This window comes from Hyla sarda, chromosome 2 (genome assembly GCF_029499605.1).
Source record: "Hyla sarda isolate aHylSar1 chromosome 2, aHylSar1.hap1, whole genome shotgun sequence".
Classification (NCBI taxonomy): Eukaryota; Metazoa; Chordata; class Amphibia; order Anura; family Hylidae; genus Hyla; species Hyla sarda.
This window is the reverse complement of record NC_079190.1, coordinates 246,181,080-246,201,991: the sequence shown is the minus strand read 5'-3', so window position 1 is coordinate 246,201,991 and position 20,912 is coordinate 246,181,080. Positions and strand designations below refer to the sequence as shown.

General features: G+C 42.3%; 1 protein-coding gene across 5 annotated transcripts in view; it reads left to right on the top strand.

Moving 5' to 3' along the window:
- Positions 1-20,912, top strand: part of RAD51C (RAD51 paralog C) — a 132,943-nt gene that overhangs the window by 13,465 nt on the left and 98,566 nt on the right. The window contains exons 1-4 of one of the 5 annotated variants that reach the window (XR_008888710.1): positions 3,698-3,998; positions 9,612-9,849; positions 12,018-12,184; positions 16,441-16,574. Coding sequence is in view for 4 of the 5 variants with exons in the window: in XM_056556875.1 (XP_056412850.1) it covers positions 3,881-3,998; positions 9,612-9,849; positions 12,018-12,184; positions 16,441-16,574 (657 nt within the window). In the remaining variant the exon portion in view is untranslated. Of the gene's footprint in view, positions 1-3,697; positions 3,999-9,611; positions 9,850-12,017; positions 12,185-16,440; positions 16,575-20,912 lie in introns of those variants that run through there. The other 4 variants (XM_056556875.1, XM_056556874.1, XM_056556876.1 and 1 more) reach the window with 4 other exon arrangements.

Below are 20,912 nucleotides of genomic sequence, written 5' to 3'. Positions count from 1 at the left end.
CACTCCTTTGATAAATTTTGTGCAAATATAGAAAAGCCCCCCTCGTTCTACCGTGCACTCCTTCTCTAACGCACACTTCACAGAGCTGTGGCATTTTCCCGCGGTACACTGCTCAGATAGCTAGAAGTGCTGGAGCAGCAGTGTGCGCCGAACAAAACGCTTCACAATAGTAAAATCATAAATCTTTATAAAGTACACAGAGGGGGAGATTCTCAGAGAATTTTCCGGGAAAAAAAAAAAATAAAATTTTGGTGCGAAAAGTATCGACCACATTTTCAAAGAGCTTTGTGCCGCGGTTTACACTGTTCACGTCAGTTTTGTAAAAGTGGGCGTGTCCACGTATATTATCTGCTTTACATGATATTTTATGTCCAGTTTACATCAAAAATTTCACACCAGCTTTTTGATATTGAAGAAATCACAAATGGTTGTAGTTATATAGTTTTTTGTTCTTCTCATTTTAAATACGTGAATGCAGAGGTGTACTTCAGATTTGGCGGATTGCGACGATTACCAGCGTTTTATTTAATGTCAATAAAAGGGTTAACAAGGGCTTGGGGGGGGGGGGGGGGGGGGAGTTTTTTTTTATTTAAATAAAAAATTTTTTTCAATGTGTTGTGTTTTTTATAATTACATTTTCAGGCTTATTTGTGGAAGGCGTCTTGTAGACAGAATCCATTACTAAGATGGGGCTTAGCGTTAGCCCCCAAAACAACTGAAAAAATTAGGGAACCACACACTTTTTATTTTATTTAAAAGAAAAGAATGCATAGGGTTCCCTCTATTTGCAGTATCAGCCAGATACCAACCAAGCAGCAACAGCCTGACGTTACCAGGGTGGGCAAGGACCATTGTTACTGGCCCTCCCCAGCCTAAATAACGCCAGCCTGTTACCGCATTGGCCCAGGAGCGCCATTGATGCTCCGGGCCTGTTGGCTCTGGCTCTTCCCGGCACCCCTGTGGCGGTGGGTACCGGGGTAATAATTGGAGGTTAGCGCTAGATGATTTTGGGGCTAACGCTAAGCCCCGGCTTAGTAATGGTTTAAGTCTATAAGACAGCTTCCACTACTAACCCTGAAAATTCAGTTATAAGCATTCACGTATCTGAAATGAGAAGAAAAGAAAACCAAGAAATATGGGTTAGTACATTTTTTGCGCTCTCCCCTGGGGAAATCTCACATAATGCAGCGTGTTCCTAAACAGGGAGCCTCCAATTGTTGCAAAACTACAACTCCCATCATGGGGGGCTGTAGTTAAGCAACAACTGGAGTCTCCCTGTTTGGGAACACACTGCTCTGTTCCTATTATGCAAAACGCATAATGTGAACAGAGATCTGTCCCTCGGCCCTTGGACTACTACTCCTATCATGGGACAGAGTCTATCCCATGATGGGAGTAGTTGTAGTACCGCAGCACTGCTGAGGCATGACACTTGCACATCCCTCGGCTGCAGGACTTTATAGGACTACTACTCCCATCATGGATAGACCCTGCCATGATGGGAGTTGTAGTCCAGGGGCTGAGGTGCAGATCGCACTGGGTCATTCTGCGGAGACCCGCTGCGATCCACATTTAAGTTAACAAGCCGGCAGTACATGCGGCTACATTGCGCTGCCGCTGGCTCCTGTATACACTGTCATAATTCATAATCCCCGCCGCCGGGAGATGGGAGCTCTGATTGGTCAATAGCTGTTCACCAATCAGAGCTCCTGTGTTCCGGCATCGGGGATTCTGAATTATAAGAGCTGTATATAGAAGCCGGCGGCAGTGCGATGTAGCCACATGTACCGCCGTCTTGTTAACTTAAATGCGGATCGCAGAAGATCATTCTCTGGAGATCAGCTGCGATTAACTATACAAGCTGGCGGTACATGCATCTACACTGCGCTCCACGCCGGCTTCTATATACACTGTCATAATTCATAATCCCTGCCGCCGGAACACAGGAGCTCTGATTGGTGAACAGCTATTGACCAATCAGAGCTCCCGTCTCCCGGCAGCGGGAATTATGAATTATGACAGCGTATACAGGAGCCAGCGGCAGCGCGATGTAGCCGCATGTACTACAACTACTATGCGATGTAGCGCTGCGGGACTACAACTACTCCCATCATGGGACAGACTCTGTCCCATGATAGGAGTAGTAGTCCAAGGGCAGATCGCAGCAGATCATTCTCTGGAGATCCACATTTATTAACTATACAAGCTCTTACAATTCATAGATTGAGATGGGAGCTCTGATTGGTTAATAGCTATTCACCAATCAGAGCTCCCGTCTCCCGGGATTATGAATTATGACAGCTGTATACAGGAGCCGGTGGGCAGCGCTGTTTAGTCGCATGTGCCGCCAGTTTTTACAGTTAATAAATGCGGATCGCAGCGGGTCTCTGGATAATGACCCGGTCCAATCTGCCCCTCAGCCCCTGGACTATAAATCCCATCATGGGCAGAGTCTGTCCATGATGGGAGTAGCAGTCCTTACTGTCCCAAAATAGACACTTTGGTACATGTCCTCTGAGGTGGTGTATATTTGCGCAAGAAAAGTGTTTTTGCGCATTTTTTTTGCGTTAAAAAAAGGCAGTTAATAAATTTGATTCTACAGTAGAAAGTGCTCTATGGTAAACTTAACCGTAGACATGGCTATCAGATTTTGCGCAAAAAAAAAAACTCTTGCGCAAAAATACACCAAAAAATAATAAAAAAAAAGCTCTATATACAACGATAAATTCCCCTCTGTGTCCTTAAAGGACAAGTATCATGTAAAAAAAAAAAAAACTTATTCCGTCCCCTCTATAAAGCTCTATGGGAGAGCCAGAGATTGCCGAACGGCTCTCCCATAGAGCTATATGGAGGGGGCATGGCGGTTCCCGTTTTGGGCAGGAGTTTGTTTACATGATACTTCTCCTTTAAAGGGGTTAACTCCTTTATATTTCCTGTTCTTTTTGATTGCACTTCCGGCACAAAATGCTGCGTATGAAAGTACCACCAAGTTAGGGTTTTATGAATAAGTGAGCGTGCTTACATTAAGTACAGATGCCAAGAACATATTATAAGGCTGGGTTCACACAACAAAATTTCTGACCGGAATTCCACTTAGGTGCAGCAGAATCCCATTGCTGTCAATGGGATTCCGCTGCACAGTGCACACTACGGAGTTTCACAAATTTCTCCGCCAAAAGAACGAACTTGTTCAATATGTCAGGTGGCATCCGCTCCACAGACATTGCCATCTATGGGGACGGCAATGTCCACGTGGTCCTAGTGCAGACTTATTCAGTCAGCGATGGCCGCACTCTCCAGATGGATTTTGTTTGGCTGGCGATTTCGAAGTGTGAACCCGGCCTTAAGGTATGCCATTATTATCTGACCATGCCACAATGTCACCAGTGTTCTGAAGGCTGGCCATTGACTGTAATTATGCATGAGGAGACAAAGTGGCACAAGCTTTACCACATGAAACAATGGGCAGGCATCACATGGCTTGGCCTCCAAGTGATGGAACATTAATGGAAACCCTCTCGATCAGCTAGAAGAGTTTCCCCCAACCAAAGTGCCTCAAGTTGTTGCAAAACTACAACTCTCAGCATGTTGAGGAGTTGTAGTTTTGCAACAGCTGAAGGCACCCTGGTTGGAAAACAGATCTACTCATGGACGTGTATTATAATAAAAGGAAATCCCTACAATAGAAATTCAAGCGAGGAGCCAGCAGGTGGCGCTCATTGTTGCAGTCACGTTACAGGAAAGAATCTATAGCAGTTCGGGCTGCAGTAGACACTATGCTGAGCCGGCTTCCCGGAACATGCCGCCTGCACGGGAACCGCCTCGTCCTCTGATCGCTACGGGGGTGCAGCGCAGGAGCCTGACGGGGTGACTGGCCAGCATGCAGCGGGAAGTTGGTTCCTTTCCCTTGGCGCCTTCTGTAAGAGCCCGGCTGATCGCTGCCGGCTTCCATACTGTGCAGGACGTAGTAGACGTGAGAGCCAGTGATCTCGCCAGAGGTAACCATACAGCAAGGGTGCGGTGTGCCAGCTCCTGCCCGCCACCATCTGCTGGCACATGAGCATTACAGCTAGCACAACTTTATAGCCCCGCCCATCAAGGCGCTTATTGGAGGATAGACTTTCAACCTCCTCCCACCGTAGTTGGCTTTTTCATTTAACCCCTTAAGGTCCAAGCCCATTGGGCACTGTCATATACAAAAACTTTTGATATGTTGTAAAGCATGTAAAACCAATGGGTTTTGCAATTGCTCTCATAAAAAAATTTTCAGTACAGTGGTCCCTCAACATACGATGATAATACGTTCCAAATGAGCCATCGTTTGTTGAAACCATCGTATGATGAGGGATCCGTGCAATGTAAAGAATAGGAAGTTGTACTCACCTGTCCCCGCCGCTCCGGACCGTCACCGCTTGTCACCGCTGCCCTGGTTGTCGCCCTCCATTGCTGTCGCCACGTCCCTGGGGTGTCCCCAACGCTCCGGACGTCTCTGCTTCCCGGGATCCTCGCTCTCCGTCGCCGCCATCACGTCACTACGCACGCCGCTCCTATTGGATGACGGGACGGCATGTGTGGCGACGTGATGACGACGACGGAGAGCGACGGCGATGCAGGGGATCCCGAAGAGGACGCTCCGGAGCCCCAAGGACAGGTGAATGATCGTCACCGCAGCACACGGGGCACCATGAATGGCTATCCGGTGGCAGCTGAAGCAGTCTGCGCTGCCAGATAGCCGTTTATGCGATGGCCTCGACATACAAAAGCATCGTATGTTGATGCTGCCTTCAACATGCGATGGCCTCTGAGAGGCCATAGCTTGTTGAACTTATCATAGGTTGGGGGGTCACTGAATTTCATACTGAAAAAGCCAGTCAAACAACTGACCCCCCCGCCTGCTTGGACACATACTAGTCCTGCTGTGTCCATGCGTCATCACCTATGTCATGGACACATTTCCTTGATTGACAGTTGTGAGCGCAGGGCTCATAGCTGGAGGAAAAATCCTCCCACTGTCAGCTTGTGTCCCGCTACTGTCAGTGAGGACAAGCTGGGAGTTGTAGTTTTGCTAATACTAGGGGAGATGTGAGCAGACAGCATACTGAGGGAGGGGGCGGAGACCTGCACATGGAGGCCACGCCCCTTCCCTTTGAGAGGAATTCAGACTAGTGAGCTAAATTAAAAGTGTAATAAAAAATAAAGGTGCTAGACACATAAAAATTTGATGTACATGGTCAGGATTAGGTACTGAGTGATAGTTAAAAAAAAAACATTTGGGGGGGGATCTGACAGGTAGGCTTTAAGGTGTAGTGGACATGTGGCCTATCCCATCACCACCATATTAAAAATCCATGGTGCAGGTGTTTGAGTAGAGGCCATCTTCCAGTCCCTTAAAAAGTTGTGACCACCTATTATTATGTGCCCCTTGTACCACTTCCTGATCAGGCATGAATAGTCTCAGCTACATGCTGGGAAATACAGTAGCTAAGGCAACCGTTCAAGCAGAAGTGAGCAAGTGTACAGTAAATGAGGCCGAATTTAACAGATCTGCCGCCGATCACTTTAGTCTGGCCAAATGAGTTACGATTTCAAAGGTCTCCAGTTCCCCAGAAAAGATGAAGATAGTCCTAGGAGACCTCAGACTGTCATACTGGACTTTTCCATACAACCAAAGCACTTTTAGGGTAGGGTCACACAGGTTATATTTTGCTGCATATTTGCTGCGGTGTATTTTCTTACCCATTGAAGTCAATGGGTAGCAAAATACCCAGCTGATTTTGCTACCCAGTAATAGGTAAGAAAATATGCAGCAGCAAATGTGCAGCAAAATACAGCATGTGTGACCCTACCCTAAAAGCAGAACGAATTTTGCCAGACTAAACTAATCGATAGCCGACCCCTTAAATTAGAATTTGCCCTCAGTTACTGCAGCGAGCATTACACACAGCTGTTTAAATAGGACCCATGCACAATACTTGCTGACTATGGTTACGATTATATATATGCAGCCCTCCAAGGTTAAATGATAGAATAGGATGTAAATGTGGGTGAATAACACAGCCTTTTTATTTAGGAGTGGTATCCTAGGTCATGTTCTGTAGAATTGTATTCCAAATTTTGCTTGCCCTTAGAAATTGTTAAAGTATAACTCTGATGACATCCAGCCACTGGATATCTGTTTTGTAGCCCAAGACTACAGCGAGCAGGATACAGATTTGCCATATTGCCATAGACTTGCATAGGACTTTCAACAAATCTGTATCCTGATTGCTGTAGTCTCTGGCAAGTCCCAAGATGTAAACAGATATCCTGCTGCTGCTGGACCATCATCGGAGTTACACTTTAACAAGCTTACAAGCTTATCATCAGATATATTCACATAGTTTTACCTCAAATTTCTGCCTTTTTACATTGCTAGCTTTAGCCAGCAGCTTGGTTGGGTGAAGCATGTTAAATACCTCATGTATGTGTAGTCCAATGTACTCAAATTACAGTAGATGTCACATACACCAATATAAAAGCACTGTCGTGGCAACATATAAAACAAATACAGGTATGTTCACACATACTGTATAAACTGCAGATTTTATGCTGTGTAAATCAATTTAAATAACTGAACACAGCATAAAATCTGCAGTTTATACAGTGTGTGTGAACATACCCTAAGGCTATGTTTACATGTCGGAATTTCTGTGCTGTGTTCCGCATTGGAATTTGGCATGGAGCTTCTGCTGCAGCAGAGTCCCGTTGAATTCAACGGGATTCTGCTGCGCTGTGCACATGGCAGAATTTCCATGCCTGATGTTTCCGGCACAGAAATTCTGTTTTCCATGTCCACATAAAGAATGAACACGTTCATTCTTTCTATGGACTCAGCACGGAATGCATAGCTGTCAATGAGACGGCGCATTCCTGTTCTAGCACCAAAATGTGTATGCCGGTGCCTGCAGTTTAAGGAAATTCCGCACTGAGATTATCTGTGTGGACATTCTGTCAGTGAACATAGCCTAGGGATGACATTTTACACAGCAGAAATTTTTGAGACTGTCCCATTCACATGTATTGGGCTTGCAGACATCTATGTGGTGGCCATAAAAACAACACCAAAATGGAAGTGAATTTCAGTTGCAGAATTTCTGCAACAAATCTACTGCATATGAATCTACCCATAGAGTATGTTCACACTTGCAGATGTTATCATTGAGTTACCTGCATTTAAACCACAGCATATGCAGTATGTGTGAAATCTAATGCAGCTGTATGCTTGTTCCCTAAGGGCCCATTGAACAATATGGATTTCCATGTAGATCTTGCAGAGAGACTGGGCATGTTCAGTTATATGGTGGAATTCTGCCTAGCAAAGCCAATAGTCAATTCAACTTTAAATTGTAGAGGTTCATATCTGGTGCAAATATTGTGCGGTCTCGGTTCCGCTGACTGAATGAATTTCTGTAGTGTGCATGGGCCCTTAGGCTGCATCCTCACATGCTGTTTTTTTTTTTTTTTTTTTTTTTTTAAAGCAAAATCTTAGTCAATATGAAGGAAAAGTATGGAGAGAAAATGTAACTTCTCTCTTTTGTGTCCACTCCTGGTCAAAAACTACCCCAGAAACAGCATTAGAGGTCCAGCACCACAGATTTATATATTCTGGCCTCTGGCTGGCATCAAAAGTTATACTCACCTGCCTAAGGTCCCCACTGCTGCCATCCAGAAGGTGCCTGGTCCCATCTGATCATCACTTCCTCCAGGAAAGCTAATCCCAGGCTGTAGCAGTGACCCATCTCAACCAGTCATTTCCTGGAAACACCATTGATCAGCCAGCACTGGGCACGGCCTGGATGGCAGCAGTGAGACATTTGATTTGTAAGTATAACATTCCTTTTAAAACTGTTCAATAATCCTGCCTAAAAACTACGCTGCTCAAAAAAATAAAGGGAACGCTAAGATAACACATCCTAGATCTGAATGAATGAACTAATCATATGAAATCCTTTCATCTTTACATAGTGGTATGTACGGACAACAATATCACACAAAAATTATCAATGGAAATCAAAATTACCAAAGGAAATCAAATTTATCAACCCATGGGGGGCCAGATATGGAGTCACACTCAAAATCAAAGTGGAAAACCACACTACAGGCTGATCCAACTTTGATGTAATGTCCTCAAAATAAGTCAAAATGAGGCTCAGTAGTGTGTGTGACCTCCACTTGCCCGTATGACCTCCCTACAATGCCTGGGCATGCTCCTGATTAGGTGGTGGATGGTCTCCTGAGGGATGTCCTCCCAGACCTGGACTAAAGCATCCGCCAACTCCTGGACAGTCTGTGGTACAACGTGGCGTTGGTGGATGGAGCGAGACATGATGTCCCAGATGTGCTCAATTGGATTCAGGTCTGGGGAACGGGTGGGCCAGTCCATAGCATCAATGCCTTCCTCTTGCAGGAACTGCTGACACACTCCAGCCACATGAGGTCTAGCATTGTCTTGCATTAGAAGGAACCCAGGGCCAACCATTCAAGCATATGGTCTCACAAGGAGTCTTAGGATCTCATCTCGGTACTTAATGGCCAGCAGGCCACCTCTGGCAAGCACATGAAGGGTTGTGCGGCCCCCCCAAAGAAATGCCACTTCACACCATTACTGACCCACCGCCAAACCGGTCATGCTGGAGGATGTTGCAGGCATCAGAACGTTCTCATGGTGTCTCCAGACCCTGTCACGTCTGTCACATGTGCTCAGTGTGAACCTGCTTTCATCTGTGAAGAGCACAGGGCGCCAGTGGCAACTTTGCCAATCTTGGTGTTCTCTGGCAAATGCCAAACGTCCTGCATGGTGGTGGGCTGTAAGCACAACCCCCACCTGTGGACGTTGGGCCCTCATACCACCTTCATTGAGTCTGTTTCTGACCATTTGAGTGGACACAGTCACATTTGTGGCCTGGGGAGGTCATTTTGCAGGGCTCTGGCAGTGCTCCTCCTTGCACAAAGGCAGAGGTAGCGGTCTTGCTGCTGGGTTGTTGCCTTCCTACGGCCTCCTCCACGTCTCCTGATGTACTGGCCTGTCTCCTGGTAGCACCTCCATGCTCTGGACACTACGCTGACAGACACAGCAAACCTTCTTGCCACAGCTCGCATTGATGTGCCATCCAGGACGTGCTGAACTACCTGAGGCACTTGTGTGGGTTGTAGACTCCATCTCATTCTACCACTAGAGTGAAAGCACCGCCAGCATTCAAAAGTGACCAAAACATCAGCCAGCCAGGAAGCATAGGAACCAAGAAGTGGGGGTGTCTTGCTAATTGCCTATAATTTCCACCTGTTGTCTGTTCCATTTGCACATCATGTGAAATTGATTGTCAATCAGTGTTGCTTCCTGAGTGGACAGTGTGATTTCACAGAAGTGTGATTGACTTGGAGTTACATTGTGTTGTTTAAGTGTTCCCTTTATTTTTTTGAGCAGTGTAGAAATTGATCAATTTACTACTGCTGTGGTGTGGTGAATGTGAACAAAAATATTAGTTTTGTATTTGGAGATTTTGTGGTGCATTAGATAAAGACAAAATGACAGTAGAGAAGTTTGTTTGAATGACATGTTTTGTGTGCTGCAGAAGCTGGAATCTCTGAAGAGGATGCTGTGAAAGTTTTGCAGATTTTGAGGAGAGAAAAACAAAGTAGCACATCGACGACCATGAAACACACCGCTTTGGCATTACTAGAACAGGAACAAGCTGAAGCATCCATTGTAACGTTCTGCTCGGCATTAGATGACATTCTTGGTGGTGGTGTGCCGTTGACTAAGGTCACAGAAATTTGTGGACCTCCTGGTGTGGGAAAAACACAATTATGGTGCGTAGGACATTGAGTGGAAACTGTAAAAAATGAGCCCAGACAGTATTTTCTGTTTAAAAGGGTTGTCCAGGGTTAGAAAAACATGGTTGCTTTTTTTCCCAAAAACAGCTCCACTCTTGTCCTCAGTTTGTGATTGGTATTGCAGCTTAGTTACATTGAAGTGTATGAAATCGAACTATAATACCACACACAAACAAAGTATCTAGAAAAAGAAAGCATAGCTCCTTTGGTTGCGTAAAAGACACATCCCCTTTATAGACATGATAGATAAGAATGGTGCAGCCGTCCCCATATTGGTGTAGAATCCTCCTGGCCTAGTGGAACAGTAGATTAGGATAAGAAGAAAAAGCAGGTTTGTGGTTCAATCTACCAGTCATAGATTGGCCAAACATAACATGTTTCAAGGCTTAGGAGCCTCCTCGTCAGATCTGGCACGCGTCTTTTTTGATCATTAGTTTGATTTGTCCAGAGATCACTGAGGGCATTTGAGGATTTGTTTGGTTAACTGTAATACCACATACAACCTAACCCTCTAAAGTAAATATTAATTTAGATCAGGCAAAACATAAAGGAAATCTGTCCTTATGCTGCAATGTATTGAAGGATCAGGGAATCAACACCAGATAGCAGACAGACTGCAGCCATAGAAGATTCACTGCCCCACCCACCATTGATTGACAGATTTCACTAGATCACTGTGTATAGGGAGAAATCCATCAATCATCGGTGAGTGTGCGGGGGCAGTAACAGCAGTGATTTATCTGTGGCCACGTGATGCCTACTCTCAGGCTTCTCTTATCTTACTGTACATCCTGTAAGGGACGGACCACTGACAGACAGCATAATCTGAGTGACAGGTTCCCTTTAAGGATGGGGTCATAAGTAATGTGTCCTGCCACTGAAAATCCATTGGTGGATCATGTCACTACCCATTTACTCTAATGGGTAACAACATAATCCACAAGCAGAATTTCAGCTGTGGAAAACCAGCAGCAGATACGTTACGTGTGACCCTATCCTAAAGGATATGTACTTTCTGATGACACCAATAAAAACTACTACATGTGCTGCAAACAACAAGCCCTTATACATCTCAACTGTTGACTTTTTTTTTTATGGGTCTCAGGATGCAGGTAAAGTATTAATACTAAAATAAAATAAAAAATTAAACATACATACATTTGGTATTATTGAAATTATGCCTGCAAAATAAAACTAATGCATTATTGATGTCGCTAAACAATTAATAAAAGTTAATCAATAAGTTATATAATACCAGAAATGATGTCATTACAAAATAAGACTTGTTCTGCAAAAAATAAGCCATCACATGGCTACACCTACGTAAATATAAAAAGGCTATAACTTTTGGAATGTGCTGCTGAAAAAATCAAATCACTGTTTCTCCAAGGTTTAAAAAAACTGCATCCAAAAGACCTGTCAGGTCCCTGGGGCCTTAAACACTGGCCCCACAACATGACAGGTAAGGAAAACAGTGTTTCAACGATACCAGTGTGTGAAACCCAGGGAACTTGGCAGGTTCTTTTAAAAAGATTGAAGATGGAGCTCAATTTAAATAAAATTATACTGTTCTACAGTAAATATTGAGCTTAAATGGGTATTCCGGCTCCAAAAAGTTAAACAGATTTGTAAATTACTTCTATTGAAAATTTTTAATCCTACCAATACTTATCAGCTGCTGAAGTTGAGTTGTTCTTTTCTGTCTGACCACCGTGCTCTCTGCTGACACCTCTGTCTGTCTCAGGAACTGTCCAGAGAAGGAGAGGTTTGCGATGGGGATTTGCTCGTACTCTGGACAGTTCCTGAGACAGACAGAGGTGTCAGCAGAGAGCACCGTTGTCAGACTGAAAAAAACAACTTAACTTCAGCAGCTGATAAGTACTGGTAGGATTAAGATTTTAAGTAATTTTCAAATCGGTTTAACATTCTGGAGCCAGTTGATATGAAAAAAAAAAGTTTTTCACCGGAATACCCCTTTAAGTCATAAGAATGTGCCCATATTATTTGAGCCTGTTTTAAATATGCAAGTGTGAATGCGAGTTGTAGTTTTCCTGGATCTAGGAATGGCAGCCCTTTTCCATTTAGATTTAAGCTATATTTATTTATCGCTTTTTGTTCTAATCCATTGTTGCTGTCTTTTTCAGTATGCAGCTTGCTGTTGATGTACAAATCCCAGAGTGCTTTGGAGGTGTTGATGGTGAATCTGTGTACATTGATACAGAGAACAGCTTTAGAGTGGAAAGACTGGTGGAGATTGCCAATGCTTGTGTTTTGCACTGCAATCTTATAACACAGGCACATAAACAAGATGGTATGTATGGATAGAAATAAAGTGAAAGTACAGTGGGGCAAAAAAGTATTTAGTCAACCATTAATTGTGCAAGTTCTCCCACTTAAAAAGATGAGATAGACCTGTCATTTTCATCATAGGTATACCTCAACTACAAGAGACCTAATGAGTAGAAAAAATCCATAATAGCAAATTGTCTGATTTTTTAAGAATTTATTTGCAAATTATGGTGGAAAAATAAGTATTTGGTCACCTACAAACAAGCAAGATTTCTGTCTCTCATAGACCTGTAACTTCTTCTTTAAGAGTCTCCTCTGTCCTCCACTCGATACCTGTATTAATGGCACCTGTTTGAACTTATCAGTATAAAAGACACCTGTCCACAACCTCACACAGTCACACTCCAAACTCCACTATGGCCAAGACCAAAGAGCTGTCGAAGGACACCAGAAACAAAATTGTAGCCCTGCACCAGGCTGGGAAGACTGAATCTGCAATAGGCAAGCAGAATGGTGTGAAGAAATCAACTGTGGGAGCAATTGTTAAAAAATGGAAGACATACAAGAACACAGATAATCTCCCTCCATTTGGGTCTCCATGCAAGATCTCACCCCATGGTGTCAAAATGATCACAAGAACGGTGAGAGAAATCCCAGGTACCTGCAGAGAGCTGGTACCAAAGTATTAAAGGCTACCATCAGTTACACACTACGCAGCCAGGGACTCAAATCATGCAGTACCAGACGTGTCCCCCTGCTTAAGCCAGTACATGTCTGGGCCTTCTGAAGTTTTCTAGAGAGCATTTGCATTATCCAGAAGAGGATTGGGAGAATGTCAGATGAAACCAAAGTAGAACTTTTTGGTAAAAACTCAACTTGTCGTGTTTGGAGGAGAAAGAATGCTGAGTTACATCCAAAGAACACCATACCTACTGTGAAGCATGGGGGTGGAAACATCATGCTTTGGGGTCTGTTTTTCTGCAAAGGGACCAGGACGACTGATCCATGTAAAGGAAAGAATGAATTTGGCCATGTATCGTGAGATTGAAGATGAAACGTGGCTGGGTCTTTCAGCATGACAATGATCCCAAACACACCGCCCTGGCAACAAAGGAGTGGCTTTGTAAGAAGCATTTCAAGGTCCTGAAGTGGCCTAGCCAGTCTCCAGATCTTAACCTCATAGAAAACCTTTGGAGGGAGTTGAAAGTCCTTGTTGCCCAGCGACAGCCCCAAAACATCATTGCTCTAGAGGAGATCTGCATGGAGGAATGGGCCAAAATACCAGCAACAGTGTGTGAAAACTTGTGAAGACTTACAGAAAATGTTTGACCTCTGTCATTGCCTACAAAGGGTATAGAACAAAGTATTGAGCTGAACTTTTGTTATTGACCAAATACTTATTTTCCACCATAATTTGCAAATGAATTCTTTAAAAATCAGACAATCTGATTGTATGGATTTTTTTCTCATTATGTCTCATAGTTGAGGTATACCCATGATGAAAATTACAGGCCTCTCACATCTTTTTAAGTGGAAGAACTTGCACAATTGGTGGCTGACTAAATACTTTTTTGCCCCCACTGTATTTATTGCAAAAAATCGAAGAAAAATAAGTTCCAGGTGTCAAAAAAGAAGTAATTTCACATATTATTCGCCCAGCCCTGAACATCTTAAACACACACACACACACACACACATAGGACATTTCTCCAAGTCATACCTTAAACAGCCATACACTTTAAATGATCTGGATTTACTTTAAGCTGAAATGTTGCTTTGGACATGGTGATAAGTTACTAGCTTCTCTCACATTAAAGGGAGACTGACCGCTTATATTCTCAATGAATATGTAGACTGTTGGACTGATACAAGGAAATGTGAATTGGACATGCCAATTCCCCAGTATTTGCTCCCTCCATGGACTCCTTTTTAAATCAACTTTATTCAGCAGGCACAAGTGTCCAGAAGATGGGTCCAACCTGCTCAAGTGCCACTTGCCTCCTCACAACCCCCCCCCCCCCATGCTTGAAAGACATCCAGTGCTAAGCTTCCTCAACCAGAAACGTATTACCGATTATATATATAGTTGTCCTTGTCAAAAAAAAAAAAGTAGGTCCACTATATATTTATGACCATTCAGATGGATGCATGTTTACTTGCAACTTATGTATAGTCCTTATCTGTGGGGCCTAGGGTAAGTCTACATTTTGGTAGAAAAAAGATAACTTCACAGACTCCACAACATTGAAATATAGGTTGTGGGCACACATTATCATAGTGGCATCTCATACCCTCATTTAAAAAGGTTTGTCACTAGGAAATTCAGAGTGGAAACCTGTTGGTAACCAAATGTACTACTATTTTAATGAAGCACTGCATAGGCAATATATGTTCAGTCAAAGGTTAGTCTTGGGTGCAAAAATTCTACATAATTTGCTCAGAAAAATACTGGCTTAGATGACTTTTGTCACATTTTTTATGACACTTTTCAGTCATGTCCAACAAAAGGGATATGCCCTCTGTAAAAACAGTAGATGTGGCTTCAGTAAAAGGGGTGCCAAATGTTGACTTAAATTCAGATTTAAATGGGAACTCCACTCCGGTACATACATTCTTATTCCCTATCCACAGGATAAGTGTCTGATTGTGGAGGGTCAGACTGCTGGGAACCCCAGCTCTCCTCATGTACGGAGCAAGCTCTGCTCTGTGCATGGATTATCCTTTGGATAGGGAATAAGAACGTATGTACCAGAGTGCCCCTTAACAAAAAACCTGAACATCTCTGATAAATGTGTCACATTCCTTAACTGCCTAAGATTGACTAAGAGTTAAGACAGTTTAGTAAATCTGGGCTTATGTGGTTTGGACCAGTCTTTCCCATACTCACATCCGTTTTTTTTTTTGTTTTTTTTTTGTCATTTTTCAAATAGAGTCTTCTCTGTAGAATATTGAATTTTTAATATTTAAATTAGCAGTCCAGGAATTTTTTTTTGCTTATATAGAGCAGCATAACCTTATTAGAAAATAATGTAGAGGCCTTGTGTATAACTGTTTTAGTTATTGTGGTAAGCATGGGTTGTCTGCCTTCTTGATTCCTAATTCCCGTTTGATGTAGTTTCCTTATTCAGCCTACATATTTTTTATAAAGCCTCTGGCTTTGAAAAGGCGGAGGTGGTGGGGAATTCTCAGTGCACTTCCACTGCGTGCCATCTAGGTGCACCAACTCATGCTATAGAGTATCATACGAGATACAGCTTCAGTCCGTCTCCTTTCCTCCCTGTTAGCACCTACACACAGGAGATCTGTGTGAGGCAACAATTCACAGGCCACTAGAGAATCTGCACACTGAAAAGACAGCCAGTGTGAGTAAGAAGACTTCACAGCCGAGCAGTGTGTGTACCCACTACATCACTGCATTCCTGGTCTTAAAGAAAGGGTAGACATAATGGCCCTGATTGATCAAAATCCGTGAGAGAAAACTGGAGGGATTTTGCCCACAGTAACCGATCACAGCTCAGGATTAATATCTTAACAGCTGAGCTGTGATTGGTTGTTGTGGGCAAAATCTCCAGTGTTTCGCTCACACATTTTGATACATTAGGACCACTATTTCCAGAAGTGTTTTATGCATGGTGTACAAACAGAGAGACAAGAGGGTGGAACTGGTTAGGGAGGGGTCTAAGCTGCCAGAATGTACCTGATAGAAGATGATGTAATCTTGTAGTACACAAGAAGTTAGTAGCACAGAACAAACTGACCTCCAGTCTACACATTAGTGCATGTAATTTTCTGGATGTCAAACTGGGGATCACATGATCTAGCTGGTAATTGAATCTGCGGATGAGCAGAGCTTAGGTGAAACAGATAACACCCATATTTACTGGGCAAATAAACTGGAGTGCTTCTTGTAAGTGTCAGAAATAGACAAAATAGATGAGATGTAAATGGATGTTAATGAGTTAAAAACACAACAGAAATAAAATCTTTTTGAATCTGTCAAAACATGGGGATATTTATCAAAACCTGTGTATAGGAAAAGTGGTGCAGTTACCCATAGTAAATCAAAATCAAACTGCTTCTTTCATTTTTCAGAGACCTTTTTAAAAATGAAAGAAGCAATCTTATTGGTTGCTATGGGCAACTGCACCACTCTTCCTCTACAAAGGTTTTGATAAATCTCCCCCATATTGTGCACTTCTATTTTATGCTTCCTGAAGACAATTAACATTGATATCATGATATATTTCTTTATTTATTTTTGGTTTTCTTTTATTTTAGATCAGAAAATAGCCATGCAGAGGTTTACTCTCAACAACATACTGTCACACATGTATTACTTCAGCTGCCATAACTATGCTGAGCTTCTTGCACAGATTCTTGTCCTTCCGGATTTTATGGCCCAGCATTCAAAGGTAAGGTGTATAGGCCTTTCCCATGTATATAGAATACTGTCCTTTATTCAACATTAAGTGAGTGGGTAAAAGTTTGGGCCTTTTATTGAATTGTCTAATAAAATAGTACCATTTTGTTACTGGCTGCTTCTGGTCCAGCTTACACCCCTAGGGAGATAGATACAGTACTTTACTGAAATCATCAATATATAAAGACCTGAGTCCTTCACCAATTGTAATAATTTAGGGTAGGGTCACACGTTGCGTATACACAGTGTATTTCATGCTGCGCAAAATCCGTTGTGCAGCGGGAAATGCCCTGCATATTCTCCTATGAGCAGACGCACAGTGCTACCTGCGGCAGCCCTATGTGTACAGTGAGGTTTGGAGGATTCTATTTGGTGAGTGACTGCATTCATCCATATTGGTGTTTTTGTTGTATGTCTGAAGGTCACACATAAACAAATAACACAGGAGGTATTACCATTGATACATGATTGATTGATTGTGTTACATACATACTGTTTGTGTGTGTTTTGGTTATATATGAAATCATTAGCTTTAGGAGACATTCACACTGGAGGATTTATTAACAAGTTTGCAGCGAGTGTCCGGCTGCGAGTTTGAGCCACGGCGAAATTTCCACAGGAAATTACATTGACGTCAGTGGGGTATGTTGTGGAATGTCCACTGCGGAAACTCCACCACAGCTCAAGCTTGTAGCGGGAAACTCACTATTAAATCTGCTCTTACTTTTGATATCAATAAGACGGTAGGGGTGTGTGGGACTTTCCTTTTCTGTTGAACTTTTTATATCAAACAGCAGAGGGCACTATTACAACAAATATCTTTCCTCCCTTTTTTTTACTGCTCTGGCTATTGTATTCTGAAATCTACTGCGTCATTTAGGATTTAACTAATGCTTTACCTTTGTGATTTTCAAATGTTGTGAACACATTCTATAAATGACTTTTGCATGGTAGTAAGATCTTATGTGATTTTAAATGAAGACAACTTTTTTAAAATAAAAGCAGACTCTGTTGTTCTGACTTCTCTAACCCCTTGCAAGCAGTTGTTATTGTCGGAAAACCTGTGCTTCTCAAGCAGCCACTGCAGAGGAAATCTAGTGTTAAATGAACAGCTGACTATGTAGCTCCTGAACACACTTAATCCAAAGAAGCAAGAAATAGTTTGTTTGATTGGTCCCCCACTATCATGACAGCCCCCACTATGATGACAGCACAGCAGTGGACCCCCACTATGATGACAGCATATGGATATGAGTTGTCTCCATGGTAAAATCCCTTTAAATGATCCCTATTTATATAAATCTTATGACCCTTGTCAAATGTATTCTAAAGATATGATTAGGGCTAAAGCTATATTGTGACATGTGAATTAGTATACTTGATGTGCTTAAAACTTAATGTTTAATAATTATAAAATATGTTGCCAGAATAATGAATAATAAAGGTGCCACAGTCAGCACCCATATACAGTGAAGTGCCACAATCAGCACCCAGGTAATGCTTAGATCTTCTATCAGGATCAGTATAAAGCAATAGATTGCAAAACAACAATTGCATCAGTGGCTCACTACAATGCCCCTAGAACCACCCAACGCGTTTCTGTCGCCAAGTTATTGGCGGCTTCCTCAGGGGAGAAACCGTTTAGGGATTGTGAGCATTACGTCAGGGTAGGTTTACTATGATAAAAGCCACCCCCCAGGTATCATATAATTATAAAGAGATGCGCATAGTATATAGGATCTCCATGCAAGTGAAATGTGTGCCAATTTTAGCACATTAAACTCCTAAGGTCAATGGGCAAATTTGTCAGCATCAGTCTGTCCGCATTTATTATGGGGGTGCTAGTTTTCAAACGGCCGGTGACCTGCATAAAGGAGTCAATCACAACTGAATGAATACAGTGTATCTGTGGGATGTGCTGTGTAGTATGATAACGGGGTGCCAGATATCCAAGGATCCTCTGGCGTCCATCTCCTAGCCACTGCAGCCGCCAATAACTTGGCGATTGAAATGCGTTGGGTGGTTCTAGGTGCATTGTAGTGAGCCACTGATCCAATTGTTGTATCTATTGCGTTATACTCATCCTGATAGAAGATCTAAGGATTACCTGGGTGCTGATTGTGGCACCTCGCTGTATATCGGTGCTGATTGTGACACCTTTATTATTCATTATTCTGGCAACATATTTTATAATTATTATTATTAAACGTTAAGTTTTAAGCACATCAAGTATACTAGTTCACTAATAATTGCCTTGATTTGAGTTGGTTTTCAGACAACCTCATAAGTCTGGTTTAAATTATATTATATTGTGACATGGAAATCAATGCATTGGTACGTCTTCAACCGCAAAAAAGTGAGATGCAGTATAGCTATGGCATGATAGCCCAGTATGCCCCTGCCTCTATACACCATGACTGTCTCACTGCAGATGTTATTTTATATATATATATATATATATGGCTAATATTTGCTCTGATTCACTGTAAATCTAGTCTCTCCACATTTTTCAGGGAAGATCAGAATTGTGGTGAATCACAGCATGTTGATACTGTCCATTCTTCATAGTTCAGTGTTACACACTCAAACAGGACTTAGCTATACCGCAATATACTAATGTTTGTGGATTAATACTATATTTCTATTTTTTTTTTGCTGTGTCAGCAAATAAACTGTATTCATTGTATTACAAAAGTAATGCAACCTTCTAATATACCAGAGCTTACTAAATATTGTTCTGTATCAACCTGTTGAAATCATCACCTCATCTCTGAAGGTAAATTGGTAATAGTTCTGTCAAAATGGCAGCCAACATAGTACAGCATGCAGCACTATTTAGGGTCAGTAGAATAAGTGATACCATGTTGGAAACCCAACAGACACCATTATTGTGCATCTTGCCAGCGTCATGTTACGGATCTGGCACCGCTGTAATTTTAATTGTTTTCCTCCTATGACTGTGCAAAACAGCAAATCAGATGTGAATAAGGGTAGAGATTTGTTTCAGTGCCCACTTAGTTATAAACATGTGGATGTACAAACCTTTAAAGTATTTATCCAGAGAAAACCACTTTTATCCGAATGTTGTAGCTATTTTGTATTTATAGATGTCATCTTACAGTTTACTTAATAGAATTCCTGACTTAATACTGCGCACTGTAATTCAGAACTGCTTTCTAAAAATCTGCAGTCTTCAGCACTGACACACAGTGACGACAGCAAACAGCTGGAAATTCTAAGTCTCAGAAGGTTGATTTCAAAGCGGCAGCCTAAGTCTTCCAGCTATATTGTGATTAAACAGTGGTTGCACAAATTATGCACGATGTGACAGGGATAATAAAAATAGGCTGGTGACTTCAACCAGCAAACCAAATGACGCTTCTTTTCAAAGGTTATGAAGTCAATATGGGAAGCTGTGTCCAGTTGTTTCCAGTTTTGGTTTGACTAATGCAGAACTAAAAAGAATACGTAAATATTACTCTTAGGTTCAACTATGGCTCCATGTAAATAGTTAATTCCTCATATTTATAGGGTCTACATAATTCCACATATCAGCACATAAATACTTAAAAGAGATGTATACTTGTAAAGCTAGTTTTAATTGTTACAGTGTGTAAAATGAAAATTGATGGAATTTACAAATAGTCCTTATTAATAATCTTGCATTTCAGTTTACAGCTCCTATCCGGGCCTCTGCGTCTCACTAGAAACATTACCAAAAACACTGCGTAGTATGATTCTTCGTTCACACACTGTGAGATTTCCAGCTTTAGCATTGGCTTCACTGACTCCTCACATGTACCGTCAGTGAAGAGCGGGGAAAGACCAACCTCTAGTACTTACTCTAGTCATTTACAGCGCATGCGCAGCGAGTCAGCAAAGTTTCTGCTGGAGCTGGCAAGCTCTCCACATATGAGCCACAATTTAAGATTTTCCTAGTTAACGACGGAAAATATGGATTTTATAAAGACAGGAGGCGAGTATCAAATGCATTATCCTTCTTTATTCAGCCCAATAGCAGAAAGAAATGCAATGAAATGTAATAACAAAGAAAAAAGAGAGGGGAGTGTTGGTCACCTAGTAACCATCTACGCCCCCTCCACATTCCGACCAATCCTCTTCCACCTAAGTCCATATTAACCAAGTCCAGCTCCACCTCCTCCTCTTTCTTTATGCAGACAGTCCACCGCAACCGATACGGCAGACCAGGAGAAAGGCGTAACAAGTAGAACAGCAACACGAATCCCACGGCGGATCCAATCTTCGTCGAACTGTAGAACTCAACCTTTTCTGGTAAGAACTGGAAAACGATCCATCCACAGACCTCCAA